Raw genomic sequence first — 25,871 nt, 5'->3', positions numbered from 1 at the left:
TGTGGATGCAGGTAAATGCATGTACACAGTGTTGCACCCTTATCCAGAACAGCCTATGTGGACTTTTGGCACGTGTGTGGGAAGCATGTGTGAGCATGTATACGATCCAGTAATTCAGTATGCATGCCAGTGTTGACATCACCTTAGATAAGTTGTCTTTTTTTGTTTCTGTTTTTTTAAAAGAGGACAAGAGTGGAAGAAAATGATCATTTTAAACATACACCAAAGTATGTTGCAAGTATTGAGTTAAATGAGTAGCTTTTCAAAAGTTACTGTTAATGTCATTTTTTTTTGGTGTGGGAGGAGTGGTAATTTAAGAATTGAAATATTTTAAAGGAAGAAAAATGCTCATGCATAATGAAATAGTATGACAGCTTAAAAATTGTAGTGTTTTTTCTGAAAACTTTAATTTACCTTAAAGTATTTCATGTATCACTTTTTATCAAATGAAGCTGAGTTTTAGAACTAATATCTTAGAATAGCTGTATCTAGATTTTAATGAAACGCGGCAGTAAGGAGTCCAAAGTGAATTTCCTTGTAGTCTTTTAAATGAAAAAGTGCGTCATTTGTCCTATATTTCTTATTCATCATCAGACATAGTAAAGTATTCATTCCCAAGAGAAAGAATGCAGTCAGGAAGCCTAGAGGAATGGAAGAGTGTCATTCAATGCAGATGAGTTTTAGTAATATTCTTATGAGAAATTGGGTTGCACAACCCTAAGATTTAGAATTAAGTTGCTCTAGATATATTTAATTAAAAATGGATAGCTTTAACCTTTCTTTAAGTTTCAAACAGGTTAAAATCTCAAACTAAATTTATGGGTATGCTGTATTTTACTTGAATTCAGGAGTTGCTTTTAGTATGAATTCTTCATAAAATCTTTATTCCATAAAGAGACCTTTAACTGAACCAGTAGAAAAAGAGATTTTATACAAAAAAAGTTTTCAAAGAAATATGGAATTTAAGTAACTTTCACTTTGAAATTGAAAAACACATTGCAGGTTAATGTTTTTGACTATTTAAGTACAGTGGACTGTCTTTCAATTTGTCTTGCAGAATATTAAACTGAAGTGTTATCCAGGAATGGATTCTTCTGTAGCAATGTTTGATTTAAGGACCTTATATTCTCCTGTTCTTCATAAGGCATAGGTACTGTAACAAAGTAGGATCTTCTTCCTGGTCTGTGGCTGTCTGGACATCTGTCCTATTTCTGCTGTCTTTAGTTATTTACTCTCTTTCTCACCTCTTTCCCCCCATCCCCCGGACATCCAGCCAGTGATTTTCTCAGCTATATATCAATTCTACCTTAGTTGGATCCACATTTATTAACAATAATCCAAATAAGATAGCAAAAATAAATACTCACCTACTTGTACAAAGATAATTTTAAGATACAGTATGCAACTCTGTCTACAACACTGCAAAATTAATTCTTCACTCCCTTGTTCAGGACAAAGGTGTCACTTTCCCATGGAACCCTCAAGACTAACTTCTCTTTTCTTTGATGTCCTTAGTTATCTGTCTTCCTTTGGAATGTGATACTGTGTGTTTGTTTTAACCCAAGCCCACTTCTCTTTTGCTTGAATAACTCTCTAGCTGGATTAAAAATGTATTTAGTGGTTATCCTTCAGGCTAAAACAAGTAAGTTTGAGATTCATCATTCTATCATATAGAGTTGTATCTCTTCTAAGAACTATACAATAATTTCTTAATTAATCCTTCTAGCCCACTGGGGGATAGGTAGGTGAATATTAATATCTCTTTCATAGAGGTGGAAAAGGGAGGTTGCAAATTGTCCAAGTTTGCATATAAAATTGTGAAACAGGTTTTAACTCATGCATCTTTTAGGTGACAGCCCAAGGTCTAATGCCCTACCCCATGCTCTGGTAAATCAGTCAACTGGTCTGTGTTCCCATTGGTAAAATGTGCTTATGCAATTACATAGCTTTAAAGTATTGGACAAAGATAGATATGCTTGAATAGCCCCATTTTACTGACGGCATAATTAAACCCACAGATAGAAAATTTATTTCCAAAGAAGCACTCTGCTCTAGTTGATGACTGAAATACTGGAGTTTTACAAAGGGCTGGGTTCTGTTATAGTACCTAATCTGGAAATTGGGGGTAGTGGTCCTTGCTCAGTTCCTGGAAGGGTGATGTGAGAATGCACAAAACCTACTTTGAAGGGCAGAGAACTGAGGCCAGTAAGTGAAAGAGGTATGAACAGAGCAGAGGACTTCCTGGCTCGCAGCCCTGTTTAAACTCTCCTAAGCCAAGTGGACAACTTGACAGCAGCATGAAAAGCTCCCTTAAACTTATTCCTGTGTTTCTCTTGACCATTTAAAAAGGCTTCTTGACTTGTTGGCAGTAATTCATGAATGATATGCAGTTTCACACACACAAATAAGTGGTATGTAGTTGTGTGCTTTAAGAATTTAATGAAGGGGGAGGGAACCCTACTGCACATATTTAGTAATTTTTCAGACGTGGATAGCAGTCAAAACAAAATCCATTTCTCCAGGAATACGGCTAGCTACTGTTCTGTAGTAAGGGGTATTTCCTCGCCAAATCTTTCAGCCACTGCTATTTTGGCTGTAGAGAGATTCTTTAGGTAAAGACACTTGAATAATTTTTTGTTATAAGAAAAGTATGTAGTTTCTGCTTTCCTCCTGTTCAAAAAATGGCGGAGTGCTTTTTGATCCAAATATTTAAAAAGAAAAATCATGTTGGAAAATATAGACACACCCTGGAGAACTTCCACCTAAAGCTTGAGTTATGAGAGTCTGAATGAAAAGACTGACTTTAACTGACACACTGTGCTAAGTATATGCATGCTTTAATTGTTACATACAGATCTACACAGTTACACAGTACACCTACCCCCCCACTGCTATATTGAAATCCTCTGGGTACATTATTTTGTGCCCCATGTAGTATTTTTAAACAATAAAGAATTTTTCTGATATGTTATATCATTTTGGCCCAAGATAGATGATTCTGTAGACACTGCTATGAGTCCTTTTTGTTCTCTTTTATAACTTTTTATTGTTTCCTACTGAAAATGCTAAAAATCAAGCAGTAATAATATGTGAAATATTTTCTCATTAAATAAACTTAATAAAACTATTAAACTATTAAACACTGCCCTTAATATAAGCCTGAATTTTCTTTTATTCCCTCAACATTTTGAGATCTAGATATTAGACCTCGTGGTATTCCCTAATGGTGCTCCATTGTTCATCTGAAAATGCACTTAAAATATTAAATGTACATCCAAAAACAATAAGATTTGTCAATTCATGGTTTTAGCAGCTGAGTAAATTAAATTAAATATATGAGGCAATTAGTTAGCTGGAATTCTGATAGTAGAGGCAATATTGACATTATAGCTTTCTTTAAAAGCTATGCGATAACACTGAATATTTTATTTGCATATTTTATTGCTAAGCAACTAAGTGACTACTGGCAATCTATCACTATTTTAGAATTCACTATTTCAGAATAAAGGCCCCGTTCATTACAATGTAGTGTAAATGTAGCTTTTGAGCATAACCTATAGAATTGAAAATTGGGGAAGTGGAATACTTTGAATTTACCTCTAATTTAGTTTGCTTTATGCTAGCTGTATATTATCTATTTTAATTTTGTTATTTGGCTCTAACAACAAATAATTGTGATAGTTTAAAGCACTAGAAGTATGTATGTTAATCCAATGGTCAAACAGCTTGCTTTTCCACTGTAATAGTACATGTTGTATTCCAACTTAATGCTACTACCTTATTTAGTCATCCATATCTTTAGCAAATTGACACATGGCTAAGATTTCCAGCTTCTTACGATTTCCATTTTGTTGGTTTCTACCTGAAGATAACATTTCATGTTTAATCCAGTCAAAATCATTTCCACAATGCTAGAGTTCGTGAAAGGAGTGAAAAGGAAGGAGGATTTTCCCTAATTTGTTTTCAAAACTTGAACAGCTGAAGCTAAACATTTAAAACCTGGAATCTAACTGAGAACTAAGGTATGAGCCAATTGGAATCAAGCCACCCCCCCCCCCCCCCCCAGATGATCTGTGGTTTGGTTAGCTCCTTCCTGAAATCCAGTTTGGAAAAGCTGATTTCTTGCAGGATTGCTCACATTCTTCAGCATACCCAATATATTGCCAGGGTAAAGTTATTCAAGGATAATGACCTTTAATTGCCCTGCACTGTTTGCCTTTTGTCAATACCTTTTGGAATTTAATTCAAGATGAAGGCAAAAAGACAACAGGGAAGACACAGGTGAGCCTCACAAAACAAAATGGAGTTTGTAGTTTGATACAGATAGACATTTACTAAATCATCCCAACATACTGCCATGCCACTGTCATAATTCCTGAAGTAATTGCACCTCTCACCCCTTCGTAGCCTCTATAAGGCTATCCCGCTGGGTCTCAGGCCTCTAGCAATCACCTTTTTCAGGACATGGAACCTGCAATCTCTGTGCAGTCCTGGGATTTAGGCTGCATTTCACTGTGAGCACTGTAGCAAGTCTGAGTTCAGTTCAGCACTTGTCATCCTGCTCTCCCACAGGGGCTATAACAGGGTTAACCAGTGACCAACCAGCCTTCATAAAGCCAAGTATTTATTTAGAACAAAAGCATTACAGAGAGAACCGATCTGCAAGCAATGACCAGCTTTACATGCAGGTCTTAGCTTATCAGGCAGCCATCCATTTTTCTCTTGCAGACCCTGGTAGGGACAGAGTAGTTCAGGTCTCTTACACACCATCTGTGTATATTAGTGATTGGGGGGAGGGATAGCTCAGTGGTTTGAGCATTGGCCTGCTACACCCAGGGCTGTGAGTTCAATCCTTGAGGGGGCCATTTAGGGATCTGGGGCAGAAATCTGTCTGGGGATTGGTCCTGCTTTGAGCAGGGGGTTGGACTAGATGACCTCCTGAAGTCCCTTCCAACCCTGATAGTCTATGATTTGGTGTCTGTTGGGGGGGGGTGGAGAATGACTTCTGCCCCACATCAGGAGGGTGATCATTTTATACAATTCTCAGTTCTTTGTTTACCTGGCTTCTTCAACCAGGTCAACCTACAATGGGCAGTTTTCCCCAGGAGGATGATGCTTCTCCAGATGTGTTACTGGTCTAGGGATTTGCGTTCATCACTACCCTCCTGTGATTTAGTTCCTGCAGGAATAGAAGACAACCACAAGGCCATACAGATATGACACTTATGAAGTTGATTTATAGTCTTTGGATATTCCACGTCTCCGTCATATGTCACATCCTCTACCTTTTTTGTCTTAACCATAAATATTATCTTTCTACACTGATATTCCAGTTACAAGAATAATCCTATCATATTTATGTTCTCGAGTCTAGACCAGTCCGTATAGTAACACTTTTCTTGTACTTCTGGTTTTTGAGTACGGGAAACATGATTGTATATTTAATACTGTATTTTTCTCTTGTTTCTTAATTCAGTTTCTACCTTATTTTTATATTGGGGCCTGTCTACCAGATTACTTGAATTCAAGTTATCCTTTTTCCTTATCTAGTTTAAAGTATGCTCAACCAGCCCCTGCCAAGTTTGCTCCTAGAATGTTGGTATTCCTTTGCTTTAAGCAGAGACTTAAGTCCACACAGACTGCCTTCACAGAAAGCATCCCAATGAAGCTTGAAACAGCATTGCTATGCTACTAACAACTCCATGTATTGATTTCCAGTGCATCATTGTCTTCATTTGAGCTTGGCACCAGACTGATTTTCCAAAATGAGTGAGAGACTCTGAAAATGCTCATACAGTGGTGATGCAGGTGAATGCCACAAACTGCTGTATTTCCATAGTAAAGTAGTTTTCTTTTTTAAATGGCTATACCACATTACAATAGAGGGAAATAAGGGTGTCTGCATAGGTGTCTCGAACCATCTAGCATAATGAAAGAACGTATAATTGTGGACAGCTGGACCTGTTCATTATCTGGTGTACCTACCCTTAAGGAACACATGCCATAGCCACAAGCCATTTTTTTCTATTTAGAAACTGTTCCAACACATTTATAAGACAGCAATGGAATTACTTTGGTTTAGGTATGAACTATTGACTATCAGAATATGCTTACTATTGCTCCAGTTGTCTTTAAAGAAAAAAATAAAAAGTTTATTTAAAGAGAGCTCCTTCTCCATCCCATATTGATGATTAAAAAGGAATGTTGAAACGATGGGGTTACTGCAACTCATTCCATCACCTGTATTTGCAATGGATGTTTCTTTTGAGGATTAGATTCTTTATCTAATTTTTATACTTGGTATTCTTGTGCGTTGCATAACTCTGAATGCAGTGGAACCCAAAACTATCATAAGTTTGGAAAATAATTTATGCAATAGGTGAACTCAATTTGTACTCAGGCAAACATAGTAAGAATCTATATTCTCCCCCCCCCCCTGTTAAAAATAACCATGTAAGAATGAAATGTGGAGCATTTTAGGTTTAAACATAGTGGTTAGGATCTTTCTTAAGCTCTGTAGACAGCTGCCAAATGATCAAGATGAGAACGTGGGGCACTGCACTCAGAGCAAGTACAGCAGTGGTACATGCTTGTACAATCCCCTTTACCCTCTATCCACACCCTCCGATGGAAATGTTTCTTTGAGGGGGATACTGAAAACATAGGTGCTATCTTCTAAAAGGAATTGGGCTATATGATTAAGATTTTTGGCTTATCCTGGTGATTACTCCTATCTGTAGTGCCTTCTAAGTCAAAGGGATGCAAAGAACTTTAAACTGTAGGATCTAGTAAAGCATATGTGAAAAGGCCTTGATCTGCAGAGGGAATCTGGTTTCATTAGATTTGCTGGACATGAATAGCTATTGCATTCCTCCACGAGACGACAAGAGCTAGATATGTTGCCATCACCTGACTCTTCCTTTGGCCAGACAGCCCTGAATGTTAAGTTTGTCTGCAATTTAGTCACTTTCCCTTTGTACTCTAGACAGTTCACAAATGCAGCTATCAATAGCACATCCGTTCAGAACGGTGGATGTGGTGAGCAGAGATTTTATTTAAGCTACGTTTCTGAAAATCTGAGATGTATAACCTTTGAGGTGAGGTTAGGCTAAACAGGGGGTTGACTTCAGATGTTTTCTCAATTACGTTTTGTCCTGATTGTAATAAATTTCTCTTTAGAAAAATCAGTGTCTCCCCACTGCTCCTCCATAGTGCTGTGCATGAAGCATTTACTGGTGTTTCGACCAGTCAGATTTTCCTTTTCTGCTCATTGCAATCAATCTATTCTGGGTTTTAATTCTCGGCAACCCAATTTGTAGATAGGGAAATTTAAGTTATGCAGTTGTTTAATGTTTACTTTATAAACCCCATCTTTATGGGGATATATGCTAGCCACCATAAAAGTCAATGTTTACTCTCCGTTCTGTTCCAAAAAAAGAAGGGCAGTATCTCGGATGTAGATGTTGACTTCTTAAAGGCACCCTCGGTAAAGTGAAAACAGAAATTTGGATTTTTAAGGCTGATGTATGTTATGGTTCCTTGTTATTTTGTTTGCTCATCCTTGAACTTGGCACTGAACAGCTTGGAAATATCTTCACTCACTTATGTGAAGGACATTCACAACCTCCCTATCAAGATGTTGCTTCCACTCTAGCAATGAAGCCAGCCTTCATCACCCTCTTGTTTAAATTTTCATACAAGCACTTTTGAGCCTCTCCCATATTGTTTCTCATGCATGTTAGCAGCTCCCTGTAAACCCTGGCCAAGCTACCTCATTATCGTCCTTCAAATCCCTCCTTAAAACTCAGCTACTAAAAACTTGACAATGGCTAGTCAGCTGTTGTGCTGAGAGCACTGCCTGTCATGCCGATCAACATTATTCTACGGTTTCCTTGTGTTCCACCTGTCTCAGAAAAACTCGTTAGGGCAGGGATTGTTTTCTGTATGTGTACTGTACCTAACATAATGCGGGGTACTAGTCCATGACTGGGTCTCTTAAGTACTAGTGCACTACAAATAACAATAACATGTGAACTTCATTGACTCTTCCTAAACTGGTCAATAAGGCTTGAACAGTTGATATAATTATTTTTTCCCCTCTGCAAAAAAAAAAAAAAAAAAAAAAAGCTTTTTTTTTTTTAATTTTCCCCCCCTTGTGATTCATTGTCATGTTAGGGACTAGCTGTGGATCTTATTTCCTGGTTCCTTAGCAACAGTGAGCGATCTGAGCGTAACAGAGGCAGCATCAATCCCTGTAAGGAGTTTATCTAACAATATAAACTTTTTCCTATTCCTCTTCCTGGCCACATCCAAGAAAGTGAATTAATTGGTTTCAAAAGGAACTCCGTCCTTTGGAAAGACCTTGCATAATAGAGGGGACTTGAAGGGGCAGAGGTGAGGGGCCAGTGACTTATGAGGTAGGAGAAAATCCTTCATTTGAATTGTGAAGTTTTAGGACACTGCATTTCTTGAATGGTATCTGCATATCTGTATTTTTCTGATCATCATATTTTGGGCAATATTTTCTGGTTAGAATACTTTGGAGCACTTGCCCTGCACATGTGAACAGATTTATACATAACAATGTATAGTGAATGTTTGTTTGCCATTTCAAGGAACTGTTTGCAATAATTTAGTACAAAGTTGTAGATGAAAACGAGCTTAAAGGTGTGTGTGTGTGTGTGTGTGTGTGTGTGTGTGTGTGTAAATATAAAAGCAGCTCTTTGATTTGACCTGTGAGTTTATACATTACCTAGCACAGTGGAGTCCTTATCCTGGTTTGAAGCATCTGGATGCTACCACAATGATTAGTAACTGGGTGAAAACGGAGATCTTGAGATGGAAGGTGTTTATATAAATGCAGTATTAAGATTGCTCTGCCTTTCTATGTGGGCATTGGAATTCAGGAGTTGCTTTCCTGCCTTCTGCTCAATCCACCAAACCAGCTTGCCTTTGTAGGTCTTTCCCTCTGGCAGTGGAACTCTAAGAATCCTCAGAGATCTCTAGTGTGTAAGTATGTGCTACTTTAAATAACTAAACCTTCCAAATGTCTCAGGTAGTCACATGTGTTTACCCTCTTTGGAGTTCACAAAACTAATAGTTTCATGCTTGAGCTTTTTTCTTGGTATAAACCAAAAAAAGTAGGAAAAATCCTGAGTGAGAAATAACTCCATTCTTGAACTGGAAATCCTTGTCTGATTTTCTTTTTTCTTTTTTTTTTTTTTTTTTCCCCTCAAGCTTTCTTGGCATATTTTTTTGTAAGTGTGACATGCCTCAGGGTACAATCTGGGCTGTTGAATTGTTGTGTCCCCTTAACCCTCCAATCTTTTGCGCACTATACCATGTTTTGCTATGTGAGCTGCCACTCTGCCCACTCACCCCAGCCTCTATGCAAGTCACCCCCAGACAAACTACCAGAATGCTATACCAAGCACTCTTGAATTCCACATAGGGTAACACGCTAGTTCCAGTCTTGCGCCCCAGAAATGTGCATCTTGCACTGCTCAAGACCCCCTTTATCAGAGTGAGCTCATTAATTCCATCAAAGTTCCATCCAGTTCACCATTCCATCAAAGGGTATGAATATGCACTAGCCTTTGTAACCTGAGTACATTCTCCAAACTTCAATCAAAACGCACTGGCTTAGATAAAACATTGTTTATTAACTACACAGAGAGATTTTAAGCGATTATAGGCATAGAAGATCAGAACTGGTTACAAAAAGAAATAAAATAAGCTATTTCCTGAGCTTTACCAAGCTAAGCCAATTCGGTTTCTATTACCCAAAATTCTACAGCAGTCTATGCTAACTGGAAAGTTTTCCTGTTAGGACCACTCCCCCAGTTCAATGTTTCTGTCTCCCAAATGATCTTGTTGTCTTCAGTATCGGTGGGTTAGGAGAGGTGGCTTGATGATGTCACTGTCCCTTATTTTATACTCTTCAGATGCTGGAAAAATCCATGCTCTATTCAGAGGCTAGGCAGCCCTCATTACTTATGTGCTTCACCCTTAGTCCTTCATATGAATCACAAATTCTTGCTTGTACCTTCTGTATAAGTGAGACTTGACATGGAATGCTTGTGTTTAGTTTCTTTGTTATTTCTAGGGAATTAGTCTGTGGGCATTTCCCAGGCTCACAACAAGTTTCAGTAACACACATAGAGCAAAATCTCATAACTTCATATACAATGATGATACATACATTTCAACAGCACAGTAAAGTTCAACAAATTATGACTTTTCCAATGATACCTCACGAGGCATACTTTGTACAAAATACATCATAACCATATGCAAGTGATGAACAGGGCCGGCTCCAGGCACCAGCCTACCAAGCATGTGCTTGGGGCGGCACCTGGAGGGGGGCGGCGCTCAGGCCCGAGAGCGGAGCTGCGACTGGGCTCGCCGCCCTCCCCCGGTGCTCCGGCCGGCCGGGGAGAGCGGGGCCCCGGGTGGGCTCGCCACCCTCCCCGCGGGGGGCGGCGGGAGGCTTTTTTGCCTGGGGCAGCAAAAAAGCCAGAGCCGGCCCTGGTGGTGAATATAGGGTACAGGGAGTTATTTTGAGGTATAGTGTGTCACAAAGGGCACATGTTAAATTTCAGATAGTTTTTGTTTAAACTGGCAAAATTTGGCTTGACTGCTATGGTCAAGATCATGTTTGATAGTAAAAGTAATTTTGTCTTGAGCAGTGATTCTCCTTAACAGGGTTGGACTAGATGACCTCTTGAGGTCCCTTCCAATCCTGATATTCTATGGACAGATTTAGTTGTGGATTTTAAAGTGTAGAATAGTTAACGACAGTAGAAAAATAGGTATGATGGTAAAGTTCCCTGGTCAGAATTAAGTTAAAGCAGGAATATAACTCTTTTTTGTTAACTATAATGCTGAGTTAATATTGAAATCTGGTCTCTTAAGAACTGATAATTCTGTTAATTGAAGCTAATCCAGTGTTATGCAGTAGTGTCAAATGTAAAAGAAGACAATTTGTTTTTCAGTACCCACTTTCAGTAAGATTGCTTTCAGACAATAAAAGTAAATGTATATTTTAGAACATTTGAATAGAATGAATCTCAGTAATACCCTTCTTCTATTGCAGATGGCTGGAATCCATTTTCTCATCCATATAAGAAAATTGATTATGGGAAATGGGAGCTGTTCATCCCACCTGGACAAGATGGATTCTCTCCTGTGGCACATGGATCAAAATTAAAGGTTCTAGAATTTTTCTCATCAACTTTGAATGTATAGTTTATATTTTAAATTAAGACATTTTAATTTTTTTTTTTTAATAATTTGTATTGGAAAACTGAGGACAAGCACATTTAGTGATGTACTTACCTGTACAAACTGTCCTGAATGAGTAATATAATGCTTTAATTTTGTGGTTTTGGATTTTTGAAATCCAATAAGATTGAGGTTTGTTTATGTGGTGTAGGCATAGACAAGTATATGGTTGAGAAGATGTCACAAGCTGAAAATAGAATGGAATATATACTCTGAATTTATTAAAAAGAAAAATTAGAATGACTTATAACTCGTAAAAAAAACTCAACTTTCTGGCTTATATTTTGTACAATTCCTTTAACTGTTAGGGCTCCACTGGAACCTGAATATCTTTCTCATACTGTTTTGCTTCAGGGAGCTATTTGTGGGGCTGCAGTAATGAATGCTAGATCTGGTCTTTTCACTTTACTTCTATCATCCAGGAAGTAAAATAGTATGAGGTCTCAGATCACATTTTATTTTCAGCCTCATAAATGGCTCCCTGAGGCATAAGACAATGGAAGAAAACATACAACTATATTATTAACCACCAGTACTTGATATACTTTACATTTATTAGAGCTTCTGGATCACCCTATGAAATTGTACCAAAGTTTTATTCCTGATGGTTCTACAGGAAAGGGTTCTACATACCTGAGTGATACCACTTTAGAGGAAGAAAAATATTTTTTTTTTTTTTTTTCACAAATTGGGTTGTAGATTGATTTTATCCAGAAAAGTATTGGTATATAGAAAATATTTTAGGTAATTAACTTAAGGATTAATAATAGGTAAAATATTTTTGATGTAACAAGTGTACACCAGGCTTTGCAAACCTATTTTCCTGACACCAATAAAGTAAACTAAATTAGACAAGACAAAAAAAGAGACTGGGAGAACAAAAAGGGAAAACAGATGGGCTGTCAAGAAATTAAACAGATTAATCGTGATTAATCACACGATTAGTCAATAATGGAACACCATTTATTTAAATATTTTTGGATGTTTTCTACATTTTTAAATACAACATCTTCAATTACAACACAAAATACAAAGTGTACACTGCTCACTTTATATTTATTTTTATTACAAGTATTTGCACTGTAAAAAAACAAAAGAAATAGAATTTTGCAATTCACGTAATAGAAGTACTGTAGTGCAATCTCTTTATCGTGAAAGTTGAACTTACAAATGTAGAATTATGTACCATAAAAACTGCGTTCAAAAATAAAAATGTAAAATTTTAGACCCTGCAAGTCCACTCAGTCCTACTTCTTGTTCAGCCAATCGCTCAGACAACCAAGTTTGTTTACATTTGTAGGAGATATAATGCTTCCCACTTCTTGTTTACAACGTCACCTGAGAGTGAGAACAGGTGTTCTCATGGCACTGTTGTAGACGGCGTCGCAAGATATTTATGTGCCAGATGCGTTAAAGATTCATATGTCCCTTCATGCTTCAACTGCCACTCCAGGGAACATGCGTACATTATGATGATGGGTTCTGCTCAATAATAATCCAATGCAGTGCGGATCAACACATGTTCATTTTCATTATCTGAGTCAGATGCCACCAGCAGAAGGTTGATTTCCTTTTTTGGTGGTTCGGGTTCTGTAGCTTCTGCATAGGAGTGTTGCTCTTTTATGACTTCTGAAAGCATGCTCCACACCTCATCCCTCTTAGGTTTTGGAAGGCACTTCAGATTCTTAAACCTTGGGTCGAGTGCTGTAACTATCTTTAGAAATCTCACATTGGTCCCTTCTTTGCGTTTTGTCATATCTGCAATGAAAGTGTTCTTAAATGAACAACATGTGCTGAGTCATTATCCGAGACTGCTATAACATGAAATATATGGCAGAATGCGGGTAAAACAGAACAAGTTCTCCCCCAAGGAGTTGAGTCACATTTAATTAACGAGTATTATCAGCATGGAAGCATGTCCTCTGGAATGGTAGCCAAAGCATGAAGGGGCACACAACTGTTTAGCATATCTGGCATGTAAGTACCTTAAAATGCTGGCTACAAAAGTGCCATGCAAATACCTGTTCACTTTATGGTAACATTGTAAATAAGAAGAGGGCAGCATTATCTCCTGTAAATTTAAACAAACTTGTTTGTCTTAGCGATTGGCTGAACAAGAAGTAAGACTGAATGGACTTGTAGGCTCTGAAGTTTTACATTGTTTTGTTTTTGAGTGTGGTTATGTAACAAAAAAAAAAGTCAACATTTGTAAGTTGGACTTACGCGGCTAAGATTGCGCTCCAGTACTTCTATGAGCTGAATTGAAAAATACTATTTCTTTTGTTTATCATTTTTACAGTGCAAATATTTGCAATAAAAATAATATACACTTTGATTTCAAGTACAACACAGAAAATTATTTATATATATGAAAATGTAGGAAAAAAATCCAAAATATTTAATAAATGTCAATTGGTATTCTATTGCTTAAGAGTGCAATACAAACATAACCTATCAATGGTCACCAGGTCCCTGTAAGCCATCCAAAGCATTAATTTAAATACAGAAAAATCTAGGAAAACTTGCTATAGTCATAAGTGTTTAACTCAGGATATCCAATCAGAATTTATTTACAAAGCAACTTTTTTTACCAAAAAATATTAGGAAGCTGCATTTAGCTGATCCCACAGGAAGTTCCATACCGTTTCCACTTTAAAAATGCACCTATACGTAGAGACAACTATCTGCCTCCAGAAGTATGTTCAGGTTTCCCAGGTAAACTAAGATTTCAGTCATTGAAATATGTGAGAATGTATTGTAAGCATAGTTTGGGACTTTATCGATATCCAATCAGAACAGCAGAAACCAAATAAGCAGATGAGGGGAAATGCCAGCTTTCTAAAAAAGTACAAATCAGAAAAATAATGAACACTAACTTCCAAACACTAAAAGAATACATGCTAATTTTCTATTTGGAAATCTCCTTTTTAATCTCTATTTTCTTTTGTTCTCCTCTCTCTTCCACACAACATTGCTTATTTTCACTTAGGAACATGTAGCAGGTGACCTTGTGACCCTAGAAGTAGTGGATTATCCAGTCAGAAATGCAATTTTTGCTTTGTTTACACTTTATTTGATATCTCAACTTCTCTAGATGTTCTTTTTAAAGTTCACACTTTAATAAGGAAACAACTTTTAATATGTTCTCTCTAAAATTGGTTTGATGTCATGATAGCCGCCAACAAAATTAATTTAAAAAAAATGCTCAATTTCACATAGAACTGTGAGCTTTAAAAACCCAGACAGATTAGCTGATGGATAAAATACATGAAGAATGCTTATTCAGAATTTACATTCTTTTGTGATATATCTAAAATAAAACGTATCCGTGCTAACAAATACAGATTGTTATAAATTATAATACACTGCAGAAGTAGGAATATTAGGTTGTGAAGAAACTTTTTTTTTATAGGGGGCAGAAAAGAGAAGGGGAGAAGGAAATAGCTGCATACAAATCAAAGATATGGCTATGGCTTAATAATGCATGAGTTTAAATAATGTAACTGAATATTTTTTACTGTATAAAAATCTTAAATGTACTTTCTGCTTGTAATTACTGCTTATTAAGTTCTTTCAAGTTTAACTTTTTTACATGTTATCTTCAAAACCACTGAGCACACTTACCTCTGCCCTTTAAGGCCTGATTCTACAACTGCTAGTATGTTTTATAGTTGGCAGCTAGATTGAGGGCAAGTGGAGGATTGGTGAGGAATACTGATATGTATTCGTCTTAAAAATAAATAAATCTTGATATGGAACTATTAAGATGTACTCATGTCTATAATCAACGTGATTCCTCTTATCCTTGTCCCAGCTACCCAAACTTGGTTGTAACACTCATTTCTTTAATCTTTGCTTGAAGGAGTTTAAGAAAAGAATGTCATGCTACATTTGTATAAACTGGGAAGATGGGACCCTGATCCTGAAGGGAGCTAGCAAACTATTGTTAATATTTGCATGGTGGTACATGAGTTTTGAAATAGTGACACGGTCAATAAGCTTCTATTTTTTAGTAATTTTTAAATCAGAATGGGAAGAGGATGGAGTGGTGGATAATGATGCTAATTTAGAACAGATCAGAGAATATTTCCATATGAAAAAATAAATGAGAAACAAAGGCCACAAATGTGGCTTTTTTTAGTTGTAGTACTTTATCTACTTTAAGTTTTCTAGGCAGTCTTCTCATTATTAAACACTGAAGAAAGTGGGTAATAAAAAAAACAAAACAAAAACACTTTGATAGAATTTCTTACACTTCTATCCTCCAGGGACTTACCTGCATAACACAGTTGAGGCTGAGTTCCTTTACAAATTACATAATATCCATTCACAAAATGAAGTCACCTCCTGGAGAAGAGTGCACTTAGGTCTTGTCTACAGGGTTTTTTAAATCAGATCAAATCGAGTTAATTTGCTTTGAAAATACTTGCATACAGATGATGCACCTCGTAACTGTGCACTAACTCCACATTTATCAGGAACTCTAGCGTCCTTTTGCAAAGTGGACGGTGCTTGCTTCGAATTGCATTAATTTGGTCTTTTGTTCCTGTACACACAATTGCTGTGCACCATGTCTTGAATGCTTCCAATGGCTGTCCCACAGTGCTGAGCTCTCTGTTTACTTGTACACCCTCCGTGCCGTGGCGTCAGGTTTTCAGGATGGCACTCTCCCCTTTTTCAAAGTTGGCACAAACCCAAATTTTGCTTATTTGCTCCTGGATCCCAGTGTATCATTATTCTGGCAATACAACCACAATTGCAATTGCAGTCCTGAAGGTCCACAATGCATCTCATGGAGCAGCCTGGCGTCCGTGGTGATACTTTGGATCTCATTGCTATCTGGGAAGAATCATTGTTTCAGGAGGCTCTTGTGGCCAACATGAGAATAAGGACCTTTTTGTGGACATTGCAAAGTAGATGCACGTGGGGGTTGTGATTGGGATGTCAATCAGTGCCTGATAATCAGCAAGCGCCTCAGGAGAAAGTATATTGCAACGGGGAATAAAAAGAGCCAATCGGGCAGGGGATATGTGAACATTTTTTGATGAACTAGACAGGAATCTACACAGTTACGATATGATCTGATATGATCACTATTCAGAGCTTGTTGCCCACACTGTTGTCCCCACATTGAGTATGATTGGCTTGACTCATCAGGGGATGAGCACAAGGATGCTGGAGAGGAGCTGCCTCCTGAGAGCCAGAATTGTTTTTGAACTCAGGATCCTAATGACAGTCCTATCCTGCTACAATGGACTGATTCCTTGTCCTGGATTGGCTGAGCTGGATTCCCAGCTGGAAACCCAGGCCTGGACTGGACAGTCAGATCCACTGGAGGGAACTTTGGCAGGTAAGTACCTATCTTTACAATTTATTGTTGTCAGCAGATATAGCAGATATAAACTAGTAGCACCTGCTTTCTCTTCCTCCCCTGGTTCTCTGCTGTTACAAAATGGTGCCCACAATGATGGCACAGTTGCATTCTGTACCTTGCTTGTCTCTACCCTGCTCCTGAGGCAGATTTGAATACAAAAAGCTTTACTTTGTGAAAAATGCCTGTGTTTATTGAGGCAGTGCTGGCAGAAAAAGAAATATGGTTAGTTTTCATAGTTTACATGAGGTGTGAGTACACATTCCACGCCCAGTCAAGGCACAAACAGTACTGCACCCACTGACATACAAATGCCCCATACTGTGTGTTCCAGCTGGCAATCACTGCAGGACCCTATCTATTTTTTGCTGCACTTTCTCCACGTCTGTGGGAGCTAGAACGTAAGACTGAGAAATTGATCAATATTGTTTCACACATTATAGGGAATAGCCACATGCCCATGCCCCCAGATATAGCTTGAAAGCCCCTTCCACTACTGCAGTGCACTGGTGAATAACTTCACAGTGCATCTTGCCAGTCTGCTCTTTGACTTTCTAAATAAGACCATTCCCTAGTCACCAGCCTCAGCATAATATTATTGAGAGTCTGAACAGCCTAAAGTGAATGTGGAGGGGATCATTATCCAGCTTGCCCCTGGGGGCCACCCCACACCCACCCTTTGCACCTTCTATGCCATAGGAGGGTCTCCATTGCAGAAACAAACAGGTGACCTAGCTCCAATCACCGCATCCCTAGCACCACGAAAGCAGATACAGTAGACTGAAATCCAAATGCACCTAGCACCGTCTGTGCACACTGACCACTTACTAGATCTGAGCTGCCCATCAAATAATGGAAAGTCTCTCTCATGGAGGTAAGGTCACACATACATATGTAGAAAAAGAGCAATCATGATTTGTTTGGGATATGAACAAGTGACCTTCACTCCTCTGCCCCTACTTCTATGGCCATAGCACCTGCAACAGCCAGACTATCAAGAGAAGGGCCTCTATCTGCTGCCAAACCAGAAAAAAGGAAGACTTGCAACTACATGTTTGCAGAACTTATGGCTGAGTTACAGAGGAAAAGTAGGCTGACTGAGAAGTGGAGCCTGTACATGAAGACCCAGAACGAGAAAGAAATGCAGCTGTCTGAGAGAGTAGCAGTGGCCAAGAATACAATGGTTGTGGCTAAGGACAGTATCACCATAGCAAAGGAGAGCATGGAAAAAGACAGGTGCAGAAGCAGTACATGGATGCTGTCCTGAGACAGAATTCCTTCCTTCAAAATGTGCTGCTTCTAGGCCGGCAGACCCTGCAATCCCATAACTTGGGGTCCACTCTTGTCCTTCAACCATTGGACAATGCTGGCTTCTGGGACAAGCAGCAACCCTTTACTGCCAAATCCTCTCAGCAGTGCTTCCGTTGCCTCCCATTTACCTATCAGATCAAATCTCTGAGCATTGAGAACACTTGCATCTGGAAGTCCAGCTCTTTTGAGCTCTGACAATTTTTACTCCTGGGGGAATTCTGCATCACTGCGATGTGCAGAATTCATGCCCCCGCACAGATTTCTTTGCTGACCCGCAGAAAAATGACTTCTGATGCAGAAGCAAAGGGAAGCCACAAGAAGGGTCATGCACCCACTCCCTGGCAGTGCAGACAGGTTGGTTTGAGCACCCAGAGAGGCCAGTAGAGATGTAAACCCCCGCCGTGGGGGTGGGGAGAAGTAGGTATGTGTGTGAGAGAGAGACACTCGGTCCCTCTCACTTGCTATTGCAGCATGCTCAGCGTGGAGGGGCAGGGCTTTGGGGTATTTCTGAAGAGGAAGGCGTGGGCCAGTCTATTCCCTCAGGCAGAGGAGAATGTAGCAGCCTGCCTGCTTAGTGAATTGTTCCCATTGTTTTTAGTGAATTCCCCCAGGAGCATAAAACAGCGGTAAAAATTTTTAGGTTCCTTTACATTGCCAGAATGGTGTAAAAGGGCCTTATTGTAAAGGTCAGTGTGGCCTTATAAATGCTTATGGTGCTTTAGTGATTAGAACTGGTCTTAATTTTTGGACCTATCAAAATGTGCTCCATGAGCCCTCACTTGCTCTTCAGTTGCCTATGATGTAACACTGAGCATATAGCTGCATATATTTGTTGACTAATAACTAGAAGTAATGAATCAATACTAGCTACAATATTATTACAGAGTTGGGGATGTCCTCCAATGCTCCCCACTCCCATACTCCATCCAAAGTATTGTAGTTTAAATTACCAAAATAATTGAAACTAGCTGGATTATATTGCATTATTGTGACAAAATATATGCAGAATTATGCAGAATTTTTAATTTTTTTGGCACAGAATTCCCCCAGGAGTAAATTTTGAGCTGTGACATTCAACTGCAGAACCCCTGGGGACTAGAATAGCTAGAGGCAAGGATACACTTGCCTGTAACTTTATACATTCCCACCCCCAAATTATTGTTACTGTTGAACTTTGAGTTCTGTTTCCACTGTTGCATTCATTAAAGATTTGTGTATAGTTGGTTATTTTGTAGATTGATTAGTTAAATGTATATCTAGCATATTATTTTTCCATTGGTTTCATTAAAACTTTATTTGTATTGTTTCATAATAAAAATCATTCACAGGACCTCTATTGTGAGTCGTCATTGTAATTAACACAGAAAATTCTTTAAACAAAGATGAAATAATGCATGGGTTTCTGCAAAAGCACATATGGAACGCTAATCTTCAGCCACTCACCCTCAATACCCCAGTGCTCTTCTGAATCTCAACACTATTGCCAAGGGGCTAACATGGTAAACCATGAGACTTGAAATACAAACAATAGGCATCCCTTTCAGCATTCCCTTGGCTGTTTGTGTTCTCTGTGGGGCACCTGGCTGGTTGCTTGAACTTCTGAGCAAGTCTCCACGCTAAAGCCTACCACCCATTCAGAAGGCTTTCCCCCTTGATCTCTCAAATATTGTACAAAACACAACATGCAGTTATGGTTAGAACATTTTCTTTTTCTGCTGCTTCCTACCTATTCCATAAATAGCACTATTTGGAAGTCAAATGATCAAGTGCACACAGTACTGAAGCAATAGCTAAAATGTTCATTCCTTCTGTCCAAGTGGCTTGTGCAACCAGACGACCCCCATTTTAATCCCCCCCCCCAGACCTCCAAGCCGGCTTCCAATTTTCCCCAGCGCTGCTCAGCCCCAGGCAACGCTCTCACTCCTCCCCTTCCCCCGAGGCCCCACCCCACCCTCTCTTCCTGCCCCCACTTGACCCCTATCCCTCCTCTTCCTGCCCCCTCCCCCAAGTGTGGCCCATCCCCGCTCCTCCTCCTCCCTCCCAGTGCCTGCTGCATGCTGCTGAACAGCTGTTATGCAGTGTGCAGGAGGCACTGGGAGGGAGGGGGAGGAGTTGATTAGTGGGGCTGCGGACCAAGTTTGAGAAAAGCTGTAATAAATCATTTAAAAAATCAGTTGTTGAGAAGCTGTAAAATGTGTCAATCAAATGTATTTTTATTGTACTCCCTAAGACTCCAGTTCTGCCACAGTATTCTTGTAGGTTTAAGGGCTGACCCGTTCAGATCCTGTTGCAGCAATGGGGTCAATACTAGTAAAAAAAGAAGTCCTGCTATATAGAGAAGGTATTTGTTACTCTTTATATGCTATCTGCCATGTGAAAAAAAATAAACAATTATTTATAGCCATATGAAAAACATATGGAAAAATAGAAATTTAATGAGAAACCTGATAAGATGGCCCCATATTTTAAGACTGATGGGGAGTTCTGAAAACTTTTCACAGAACTTAATCAGAGCAGGTACTGGGTTCAGCACTCTTAATGTATAGGGGTCAGGGATTCTGAGCTGTTTGCTGTCCTGGAACACGGAATAGAAAATATAGAATATATCAAGGCCCTGGAGCAGCTGAACACCTGTGGTTTGGATAGGATGCAGTGGGGGGGGGGGAAATAAATCAGTTCAGTTTTATATAAATGACAGTAGATTTTTGATTGCTGAAATGAGTTAGAGTTTTATGTATTCATAACAAATGTATCTGACATTTTGCACTGTAGATGATGGTGCTAGATCTGTGCATGAAATAGTTATATACAGTGTTTTAAATCTTACCTGTATATGCTTTAAATCTAGCTTAATGTAAGGGATTCTGGGTAGTGCTTCTCTTTTGAGTTATAATGGCAACAGTCAGGATTGATGACAAGCCTGTGTAATGTAGCTTTTACCAAAAACCTGCAGAGATTAGGAGGCTGTCAGTAAAATATCAGTGGTGGTTTAGGGATTGTTTTTTGAAGTCATCATGAACTAACTACTAATGGGTAGCTTTCTTTGATAGCTCGTTTATAATTGAGTGCAGATAGATGAAAATCAAACACAAAGGGAACTCAATTTTATCATTAATTTTGACTTTGTTTAACAGATTTCTGGGCACCACAGCAGCCTTCCTAATTTGTCTGTGTATGATGAAGGAACTAATCATATACAGCTCAGGGAACAAATAACATAAGTTTTCTCTGAGAAGGTCACCTTCAGAGAGAAGTGCTAGCAAAACACTTTCTCCCTCCCCCCCCCCCCTTATGCTTCTTTCCATTTCTTACCTTCCACCCAAAGAAATATTGACTATCTACAGTATGCAGCCTTAATACTTAATCTTGGAACAGTCGTGATCTGGCTACTTAGTATCTACATTTGGTATTTGTTTTAAGATAGTTGTTAAGATGTATTTTTTCACTAAGCCAGTTTCAGATCTTTAATGCAATTGAATAATTTAAGGGTTCCATAGGCCCAAATATATAATCCTTAGTAATGTTAAGGGCTACCTGCAGAAAGAGGGGTGTGCTTAAATAGTTTGTGCTGAATGCATTCAGTAACTATGATTAGAAATGCCTAAGAAATATAGATCTACCCTATTTACTTGTTTATAATTTTTAGCAACATATTGGCTCCTTTAGTAGTAGAACTCTCTACTCCATTTTGGACTGTCCCCCATTTCATTGAAACTAAACAGGATCAGCCAAATAGGGGTTGTGTTGAAGCCACCTACAACAAATTAACCAGTTTTAACTTTTGACACTGTACTAGATGCTGTTGTGCTGACTGGAACCACTGCTGACTGGGAATCTCTAGAGTGTAGTGATCAGCTGTCTCAAGATCAGTAGATCTATACCAAGTCAGACCTTGATGTTCCTAGAAAAGTTTCCACGTAGATGCTGCAAGACATCATGGTAGTAGGCTGGTACTAAACCGATGCCCTGACATCATTACAGGACGGTGTACTATTGGAGGTGCCATCTTTTGTATGAAATGAAAACCAAGTCCTGCTCACCCATGGCCAGAAAATGGGATGGGAACGGGCTACCAGGGCCATCTGTGAGGTCTAGGAGGGGATGGGGTGAGGATTGCACTCGGTCACCCGGTCCGCTGCTGCTACAGATGCTCTTGCAGTTGCCACTACAGTGTGTGCTCCTGCTGCTGTGGTGACAGCATGAGCGCAGTATTTTAGAATATACCTGTTGGGATGTTATTTTGGCAGGTTGCCAATTTTCTTGAGCAACACAACTCGGAGAAGAGAGATGGTGGTTGTAAAAATTAACTGTCACACCAGAATAGACTGTAATAGACTAATCACAGTATGTCTCTTGCCCCAGGACTTTGTGCCTACTGAATTTCAAAGGTCTTCTGCAAACAAGGTGTTGGGAGTGTCCCCCCAAAAGTCCATCTTTGATCATGGAATCTCTGATAATGTAAGCAACCTAAATTATAGGAGTCATATCCACTCACCCTGATATTAAAATTATTCTAGGTCTCTCTGCTAAGGACAAGTTTAACAATGAAGGAATCTAGATTTCCTGTGACTTATGAACCTAATTTCTGATTCTGTAGCTTCAGGTTTAATATAAAATACAAAAGACCTCTTAAATGACTTAACTTACTACTCTTTCGGTGTACAGTACTGCGTGTTCAGTGGGGATAGTGGGTTTTGGAGCAAATTGTCTTTATGGAGAAACCAGGGGGCCCTCTAATGAATATTATTTTTTTTTTTAGTTAATGAAGGGGGTTTGGGAGAAGGGTCTTCAAATATGATTTGAAGAGTTAGGGAATCCACGTGTGCCAACAGATCCCATTTTTTAGGAGAGGCTGTTAACTGGTTAAAGTTGTCAGATTCTGGCAAGATAGAGAATGATAGGCCAAAGAGAGTATTGAGCATTTTTGTAGGGGAGGAAAATACCAGCAATATTCTGAAGGGTCCTGCCACATCTCTGATATGCCGGGATCTGTATTAATGTTAGGTTTGAAAAAGTTATCTCATCCTCCACATTTTCAGGAGTGTCTGAGCTGGAAAATAGGGGGTATTAGATCATCATGGTAATGATGATAGTTCTAATAGCAGTGCAGTTAAGATTAAGTGTTTGTGTGGAATATTTATCTTAGGCACACAGGAGATAGGTGGTAATACATAAGGTATGTCATAATTGTATTTAGAAGTTCCTGTTCCTCCTGAAATGGCTTAAAACAGTTATTGTGAATCTAACTCATATCATTCTGTACCTCATTCCAAAGGTTGCTTTTGAAAAATACCTTCACGCTATTATATATGCAAGAATTTATCTCTAACATGCAAGAAACAAATTTCTGACCCTAAATCTGCCATTGTAAAGGTGACTTAGTTTGCTAAAACTAATTGATTTATTTTCTTTCACAACTATTCCAGGGACTACAAGTTGCCCAGGTTTTTACTTGTTTGATATTGAAGTCCGGATTGTGATAAACAGTTAAGGAGTCAGAATGTTTAAAGGCTCTGTGGAAAGATGCTAGTTTTGCAATATAGATCTGTTTGTAAAGAGACCATTATCTTCACTGAATATCAACAAGTGGCATCTTGTTAAGCCACTGTTTATGCAGCATACTGTGTTATCTAGCAGGCATCTTCTAAACAGTTTATGTAATCTTCTGATTTTTATTTTATAGGCCCAGGTGAGTATGTTGAGGACAATGGGGCAGAGATTGGAAGAGATTGCTGCCATTTTTAATAGTACAATTTGTGCTATAGTTCTCAAGATTCAGACTATATTGGAGTTCCCTGTAGTGTTTATGTACTGTACTTCAGATCTGCATAAATTATTTTTTCTATAGCAAATTAGTCTCTTTATCTTTCCGGGTAATATAGCATAGTTTGGTTATAAGATTTTTTTCTATGGACTTTATTGGTATATTTTTTTTAGACCAGGAAAATGAAGCCACACAAGTGAAACTAATAATACAAAAGTAAAATAAATGAATAAATAGAGAAGTTACCTTATTCAAGTAAATTACTGAAATATGATTTTTGGTGCCTCATTGCAATAAAAGCATCTATTTAATTTACAAATGGAGTTATATCTCCCTCTTTTGGAAAACCAAGGCATGACCTGTTTGAGATTATCTTTTGCTCCTTTGATACATTTGTTGTATAAGAGCAGATAAATACAAAGTCCTCTTAAGTAGATATTACAGTATTCATAATTAGTACAAATGCTAATGATTAGCAACATTTATAAAATATAATGTATTTCAGTAACAAGGTTAAAAGACACCAGGAGACTATTTTGAGAAATTAAATTTCCATATGGAATGTATACATAATTTAAAAAACAATAAGAAATTGACCTCTTATACCCAATAGTTGATTTTTTTTGTTAAGTTTGAAGTTAAACTTGTCTCTCTTCTCTCTCTCCCCCTCCCATACCCCACCTTCACCCCAGACACACACTTTAGTGCTTGGGGTTTGTTCACAGGAGATTTCTCTGCAGAAACTTTCAGCCTTGACTTCATCTGGCGAACTTTTATATTTTAATCAAGATCTTGTGAGTAGAGAGTTTGGAAAGGGAGAATTTCAATGAATTAGGTTGAGATTTGGACAAATGTGACTATGTAAATATTTTTTTTAGAAGTTGTATCTAAATTTCAAACTATGTAGAAGCCACATAGCACTTGGCCACATGGCACTTGAACACATCCCTTTATTCAGACTGTATCAAGTCTTAGGTAGTTCCTCTTACTGTGTGTTGAGACTGAGTAGGAAAACTACACTAAACACTCCATAGCTACATACTGGAACTGGGTTATTTCACTCTATTTAGGTCAGTTTTATTAACTCATTTTCTTGTGTCTGAGTTCATTGGCCTGTGCTGTTACTCAAAAGTCAAAACAACTGATTTATAGCCCACATATAGAGGGGGATAGTACTACCAGTACAATCCCATCCATTTTTATGTATGTACTGTGGGCGGAGGATAGTGATGGTCAAATATCAATTTCCTGTGCTTTTAAAAGCTTGTTCATTGCTCATCTATCTACTGGAAATAGGAGAAGGCAAGTACTGCTCAAGAAGGAAAACCAAGGTTCATAAGTGGTCTGTTGGGTAATGGGGGAGCTAAAGAGCTAAGGAGAGGAGTCCCCACAGTGGCTACAGAACTTTCTGCTTTTATTTCTTTAGTGACTTGAAGTGGCCAGGTGGAGAAGGATGAGCAAAATAGGGAGAGGAAAATGGGCAAGGGGAACTCCTAGGATTACAATGCTGACTGAGGTAGAGCAGTAGCAATTTATATGATTAAAAGTATATATTTGAACTGGAGTTGTATTTCTTAAAACTAAACCTTCAGTCAGGATTTTACTGCTTTTGATCTCCAACTGATTTGGTATTTACATGCTTTAACTACCTAGGTTGGCAGAGACCAAATTCTAATAAACTTAGTCTCCTTTAGCCCTTGACAAGTTTACTTTATTCTAAGTAAATAATTATTTATCATGAATATAGAAATGGTCAGCCTTGCTATATCCTATAATACAGCAATATCTCATGAAGAAAAAACTTTTTGTCAGCTCTCTCCTTCCCTGCCGTCGCACAGTCACTGACTCAAGGAAGTGGGAGAGGGAACACTTTATTCTGCAAAAACATGGTATTTTGCAATATAAAAAAGCTGGCTGGTTTGTCACAAAGCCTAATTTAAACTTTCCAAAAGTGGGTTTTATGGGCACGTTCCCGCTGTTTGAAGGCAATACTATGTTTTTAGTAGTCTGATCATGTTTATTTTCAGATCAGGTTTGTTATCTGTTTGAGGTATGTGCTTTCTAAATGCAAAGCCCAGGTTGTTGTGGTTTCTGTATTCAGATAATCTTGTCTCATAAATACACAAATGTGAAGCTAATGGA

The 25,871-nt window shown here is 38.5% G+C and overlaps 1 protein-coding gene across 1 annotated transcript in view; it reads left to right on the top strand.

Moving 5' to 3' along the window:
- GBE1 (1,4-alpha-glucan branching enzyme 1) overlaps positions 1–25,871 on the top strand; it is a 304,322-nt gene that overhangs the window by 104,514 nt on the left and 173,937 nt on the right. The window contains exon 3 of the mRNA XM_026652625.2: positions 11,096–11,211. Within this exon, the coding sequence (XP_026508410.1) occupies positions 11,096–11,211 (116 nt within the window). The remainder of the gene's footprint in view (positions 1–11,095; positions 11,212–25,871) is intronic.

Source organism: Terrapene carolina, unplaced genomic scaffold (assembly GCF_002925995.2).
Source record: "Terrapene carolina triunguis isolate 2854851 unplaced genomic scaffold, T_m_triunguis-2.0 Scaffold38, whole genome shotgun sequence".
In the NCBI taxonomy this organism is placed as follows: domain Eukaryota; kingdom Metazoa; phylum Chordata; order Testudines; family Emydidae; genus Terrapene; species Terrapene triunguis.
Note: the sequence above shows the minus strand (reverse complement) of the source record. Positions and strands in the feature narration are given on the sequence as shown.